Here is a 6,560-nt window from a genome sequence, read left to right on the forward strand (position 1 = left end):
AGCATGATGCTTCCTTTAGAACTTTCAATAGTCTTTCTTCTTCATGTTCTGATAGGTTAGCACTAATAATAACATGATATATCTTCTTTTCATCAAGATAAGCATATTTCAAAGTGTCTGTCAAATGTTTAATTCAAACACAGGATCACCCTTAGGTGGAGGATGACCTCCAAGAGTTTCAATAGGTAAATTGTGTTTAAGCAAAGGACGTTGTTCAAAGAAAACCTCATATATTTCATTTCTTTCATGCATATGTAAATCATTTTCATGATCTAGCAAATATTGTTCTAAAGGATCAGTACGTGGCACAACAATAGAAGCAAGACCAATTAATTCATCTTTACTAGGCAATTCTTTTTCATGATGATTTCTACTAAACTTGAAAAAATTAAACTCATGAGACTCATCATCAAAGCTAACACCCACAGTTTGTTTCTGACAATCTATCCTGGCATTAACGGTGTTCAAGAAAAGTCTACCAATGATAATGGGACAAAAGTCATCTTGTGAGGAATCAAGGACAAGAAAATCAGTAGGGGATTTTATTTTCCCGCACAAGATTTCAACATCTCTAATAATCTCACAAGGTGATATGGTGTCTCTATTTGCAAGTTTAATAGTGACATCTATGTATTCTAACTCTGTAGGTGCTATGTCTTCCCTAATTTCTTGATATAACTTGTAAGGAATAGCACTCACACTAGCACCCATGTCACATAAGCCATGATAATAGTGATCTCCAAGTTTAACTGAAATAACAGGCATGCCAACAATAGGTCTATGTTTATCTTTTTCATTAGGTTTAGCAATTGTAGCACCTGCTTCACAAAAGTAGATAGCATGCCCTTCCACATCTTCTTCCAAGAGGTCTTTAACTATACCAATATTAGGTTCAACTCTAATTTGTTCATCTAGTTTAGGTGTTCTAACAGAGCTTTCGTTAACCACAGTTGAAACTTTAGCATGTTCCTTTATCCTAACAGGAAAATGAGGTTTCTCAAAATAAGCAGGAGGAACAACTGGATCAACATTATAAAGTATAGTTTATTCTTTAACTAGTACCGGTTCTTTAATTTCTTCTTTAATAGGTGGTTGATATCTAATCCACTTCTCTTTAGGGAGTTCAACATGAGTAGCAAAAGATTCACAAAAGGAGGCTACTATCTCAGAGTCAAGTCCATATTTAGTGCTAAACTTTTGAAAAGCATCGGTATCCATAAAAGATTTAACACGATTATACTTAAGTTTGATACCTGACTCTTTACCTTTGTCGAGTTCCCAATCTTAAGAGTTGCGTTTAATTATTTTCAAAAGATCCCACCGGAATTCAATAGTCTTCTTCATAAAAGAACCAGCACAAGAAGTATCAAGCATGGTTTGATCACTACGAGAAAGCCAAGCATAGAAATTCTGGATAATAATTTCTCTTGAGATCTCATAATTGGGGCATGAATATAACATTGACTTAAGCCTCCCCCAAGTTAGAGCGATACTTTCTCCTTCGCGAGGCCAAAAATTATAGATATACTTCCGATCACGATGAACTAGATGCATAGGATAATTTTTTTGGTGAAACTCCAATTTCAGACGATTCCAATTTCATGATCCAATATCATCACATAGCCTATACCATGTTGATGCTTTTACCCTCAAAGATAAAGGGAAAACCTTTCTCATCACCTCATCTCCAGGTAAACCTGCAAGCTTAAACAATCCACAAATTTGTTCCACATATATCAAGTACATATCGGGGTGTTCAGTTCCATCTCCTGCATAAGGATTAGCTAGCAGTTGTTCTATCATACCCGAAGAAATTTCATTTAAATTAATAAAGAGGCTAACCAACTCTCCTCCAGAAGGCTCCTTCGATTGGGCCTTCGTCGACCATCGGATCTGACTTTCTAGCATATCTGGACCGTCAGATCTTTACCTTGCGATCAAACCCGATTTATACCTCGCAGTTGTTTTAGTTGTCCAATGACGAGTGGGCTCACGCCGGGCGCTCGTTGGCTGGGTTGGTTATTTCCCGGTGCAACAGGTTTTGCCCAATGAGCTCAGCACACTCCGCACCCAATCGCCTGCTTCTCGCCCCACGCCCACCCGACCCGCCAAACAAACCCTAGCGCCCTTTCTCATTCCCCTCCATCCCCACAAGCCGCCACACCGCTCCCTCTCTCTCCCTTATCCTCTCCTCACCTGCAGCCGCCGGCCTTGTCTCTCCACTCGCCTCCTCCTCTCCTCTACCACGTCGTCGTTGATCCACCGCCGACCTTCTCCTCTGCTTACCTCCTCCTGTCCTCTTCCATGTCACCGTCGATCCAGATCGAACGTATCGTCGTGGGGGAGCAGCGCCGGCAGGGTCTTCGCGGTGCGGGTGGGGGGTAGGATGAAACGACAAGGGGAGGGTGGAGGCCGGTGAGGAAGGCAAGCAACAGCGGGTGGGGGTAAGGGGCAGGGTGAGGCCTCGCGCAGCTGCCGGTGGCCGGCGGGTCGACTTGTCGCGCCACCGCGTCGTCGTCTCCTCTGCGCCATGAGGTGCCACCTCTGCCTCCACCCCCCGCCGGGCAAGGAGCTCGAGGTGAACAAGCAGTGTGGGAAGGCAAGAGGAAGCAGGAGCTCATGTCTCCTCCAATGGATGTCTCGTGCATCTGGAGTACAAGGAGAACAACACGTGCCTGTTGGAGGTGGCTCGAGCGATGCAGGCCAGCGGTGAACTAGGTGCTCCACTCTTTCTCTCCCTCACTTCCTCCTCACTCATATTTTACTTTGCTAATATTTGTATTTTTAAACTTGAGGTGTGCAGATCTGACATAGAAGACCACGTTCCTCAGGGATCCCAGAATATATTAGACAATATGGTAGTCCAATGCTTTTTTGAAGTATATATTGGCACTATGCTGAAAAAGGACATGATAGGTGAAGTTTTATTATCTATCGTCGTAGAATAATCCAAAGAAGATATGTTTTACTCACCAATTTATATGCCTGACTGTGCTGCTATTGTTACTATTTTCTTAATGGATGCTCCTAAAATTGTTTCGGTCCTCTTCTACCAAGTTTGACCAAATTAGTGTTCTGCTAAAGTAGAAGTCATAAGACTGAAATAACATGGGTCAGCCTTTGTATGTTTGCCAGTGCTACAAATTATTTGAATGAAAGATCTAAAAATACACAGCACATCGTATGTCCATAGTTGTGATGATGATAGGTGCAGAGTCTTGGCCTGTTCATTACATTAATTTGAAAGCTTGTGTTCTTTTGAGCTTACATTATGTAGCATCTCTACTGTAGGTTTGTAAGTAGCTTTCTCCTTTATCTGATGGAAATCATAATTGTTTTACAGGAAGTGAAGACTGCCAGTCATCGCGCCATATTCCCGTGAGCTCCATTCATATTACTATATGCTTAAAACGCCGTGCTCTCCTTCTCTACATCATGTGGTAGTAGTATTTACTTGCCATTCATGCATCTTGTTCCATCATGTCAGTCATATCTTACATATCGCGCTTAACTGATTTGCTCAGTTCCTCTGCTATGATTTTCTGTCGTGTTTTTTGAACATTCTTGGTTACTATAGATTATCATGCCATCTTGCTGCAATGCATTCAAACCTGCAAATAGCTTTGTAAATAGAATTATGTGCCCAGGCATTTGTGATTGTGCTTACATGTTTCCAAATGGGGCCTCTCTTCGTACATAATTGAACATGGGATTGAACCCATGGTCACATCATATTGTGAGACATGTCTGAAACGTCTAAGCTGGGAAATCAGGTCGATTTATCTGACTACTGAAAGTGAGCATCCGAATATCTACAGAACTTATCCACTTCCAGCCGAATATCAATTATAAAAAATCCACCATGTACCATGATCAATTAAATAGTCTTGCTTAAGTTTATGCTACCTCCGTATGCTAAATGAATGTTCACTTGTGTTCAAATTTCAAGGAAGCGTGCTTCATGCTTCTGTTTCTGCAATATGATTTAGAGTATATGATTTCATTTTCCTACTTTCCCAGTTATAAATTTATTGGCATCAAAGTAGAGCTTCAGGTTTATGGCTCAGTATATCATTGCAAAGTAGTTTATGGCTCAGTATATCACTGCAGGTTCCTTACACCATCAAATTTCAATGTTTTTGTATTTTTGTCGATTGAAGCATGTTCTTCGACTATAAAATAGTAGAGATTTCTTTTATTATCATTTCTAATCCCTTTTTGATACATTGCAGGTTTGCTATCAAATTCTCAAAAAGGAAAAACAACTTTACTCTATTTTTTTGGAGAACCTTCCTGTAGAGTACCTCGACAGAGACAAATATGAGATCAAGGATATATTCGATGGATTTTCACGCAAAACTTGGAGGATATTTTTTGTAGGTTCGTTGCTTGCTTTATTGTTTTCTTACTTTCCGTTCTTCAAGACAATATCTTCCTAGCATTGCTCTATAAATTTAAATTCATCTTTTTGTTCTTTGGATTATCATGGTGTACTCGTCCTGTCTAATCCAAGAAAGGGCCTTCATGTTTGCAGATAGTTTGGTGCTCTCATGGTTATTTTGTAGTGATTTTCCTTCCGTTCATTACTTGGTAACCATCCACTGCAGCTCAACTATTGTCCAGTTGCTGACCTTATGGTGAGTGATTGATGGTGCATGTTTTCCTATTAGTTTCTTTCTATGCCAATGTCTGAATTTTACCTTGCCGTTTTGCATTTCTCCAGGCCTTTCATTCTCACTGTGATTCCCCGAGATGCGCTATTAGTAGGCATCCACTTCCTAATAAAAATCTGGTAGTCAACTTGAACGAGTCATTTATCTAGCTACAGCAACCTTCCTTGCTTTTGCAGTCAACTTGAACGAGTCTATACCTGCCAAATATTTACACGTTAGTATAGCCAGAAAGTCAGATGATCATTCCATGTTGGTTAGCCGTGATAAATCTAATTTCTAGAGTAGCAGATGATTCGTGTCAGGTTTCTTTTAGAGATTGAAATATGTCTTGACTCTAAAATAAGTAGTACGGCATCCAGTTCTGCATAGGTGAAAGCATACTATCTAAAACTGGACGGCCTTCTAAAGCTCTGAAACTACTATTTGTTGTGTAATCCGTATCCCCTTTTCATACTCTATATATGCTTTCTACTTAGTAGGAAAAAATGCGTGAGAACGATGGCCCAGAGGATGCGAATTGCACTCAAATATATGCAGGTTTCTTGCCAAACTAACTGCCACTATTTTATTTCAGGTGCTTCTTCTGTAACTTTTTAGCTGGCTCTTCTCATTTCCTGGTGAACTTTTTAGTCTGTACAGTCGAATCGTTGGAAGTTGTTTTCTACTATCTATAGAGGTTTTATCCAAACTATTAGTTGCCTGACTTGCTTTTTCGAAATACACCGTCCTGATAGACCAAGTGGACCCACACATTTCCATGGGATTTTAGAAAAATATATATGAATTTGCATACATTTTCTAAATTTCTATCTTTTCTTATCCATGCTTCCCCATAGATATATAGCAGGCTCAACAAAAATGAATGTCCGATTGTGTCCAAATTTCAAGGAAGTGTGCTTCACGCTTCTCTTTCTACAATATGTTTCAGAGTATATGATTTAATTTTCCTACTTTCCCAGTTACAATACTGTGTACTTCATTCTTAGCTTTGCTTTGGGAAAAATAGGTATGCAAGTTATCGAAAGCTCCATTTTTCTCCATTATATAGATCATATAGCTTTGTGATCGAAGGTAGGTTGTCACATATGGGATGTTGCTTGTGAAAGTTATATACAGCCATGAGTCCCTGGCAAAATAATCGCAGCTCATGTTACTAGGATCAGGGAACCTCGACCATTTTTCTGAAACATGTCGCAGCTCATGTTCCTACTTTCCCAGCTACACTACTATGTACTTCATTCTTACATTCGCTTTTGGAAGTTACATTGCTTTCTTTTCCCTCATAAACTTGCTAACGATATTGGCGAAGTAATCCCGACTTCAGATTTCCCATTGAATAAATAACTAATTTAGTTTGTTCAAAAATTGTAGGTCAAGATCCATGAATAGGAGCAAGGCATCACACCAGCTCTGAGAAGAAAAGGATATGAAGAAAAAGATAGAACAGTTGTTCTGCTCCGAAGCAAAAACATTTTGCGTGTAATAATGAACTGTAATTTACCACAATCTCTCTAAAACAGGCCTACCTATTACCAGTCCGTTGCTTGCTTTTGTATTAGGATACATTCATGTTGTTTAGTTATGGTTTGTATGAATGAAATTACCTTTTTAATCGAGCTTCAAAATTCTTATGTGCAGTGAAATTGTATCTAGCACTTTGTAAAGAACAAATGAAACACATTTCAAACAACTCTTTAGTCTAAATTGACACCTTGTGCCATTAGACATCATAATCATAAATGGTTGCTAAAGAGTTTGAATTGGTAAAGTAGTTACATCTATTGTTTCAAGTCTGGACTGTTCCTCCATGGTAGAACACAATTTAATTTTCAAAACACTTTGTGTTTGAAATGGACATTGTGGTGGTTGGTGTAATGGGCCATATGT

At 39.4% G+C, this 6,560-nt stretch overlaps 1 protein-coding gene across 14 annotated transcripts; it reads left to right on the top strand.

Moving 5' to 3' along the window:
* The first annotated feature begins 2,075 nt into the window (after positions 1-2,075).
* LOC119268361 lies at positions 2,076-6,316 on the top strand. 14 transcript variants are annotated; one of them, XR_005133139.1, is made up of 7 exons: positions 2,079-2,718; positions 2,804-2,916; positions 3,344-3,440; positions 4,233-4,380; positions 4,535-4,637; positions 5,248-5,349; positions 6,045-6,316. XR_005133139.1 is itself a non-coding variant. In XM_037549972.1 (6 exons), exons 2-6 carry the CDS (start codon positions 2,856-2,858, stop codon positions 5,268-5,270), a joined length of 465 nt encoding a protein of 154 aa, XP_037405869.1. In that variant the 5' UTR covers positions 2,079-2,718; positions 2,804-2,855; the 3' UTR covers positions 5,271-6,316. The 14 variants fall into 14 exon arrangements, 4 of the variants coding, with proteins under 4 accessions (XP_037405871.1, XP_037405869.1, XP_037405870.1 ...); XM_037549972.1 differs by having other exon boundaries at positions 3,344-3,378; positions 5,153-6,316; XM_037549973.1 differs by having other exon boundaries at positions 2,080-2,718; positions 3,344-3,378; positions 5,248-6,316.
* The last annotated feature ends 244 nt before the right edge of the window (positions 6,317-6,560 follow it).

This window comes from Triticum dicoccoides, chromosome 3A, assembly GCF_002162155.2.
Source record: "Triticum dicoccoides isolate Atlit2015 ecotype Zavitan chromosome 3A, WEW_v2.0, whole genome shotgun sequence".
In the NCBI taxonomy this organism is placed as follows: Eukaryota; Viridiplantae; Streptophyta; class Magnoliopsida; order Poales; family Poaceae; genus Triticum; species Triticum dicoccoides.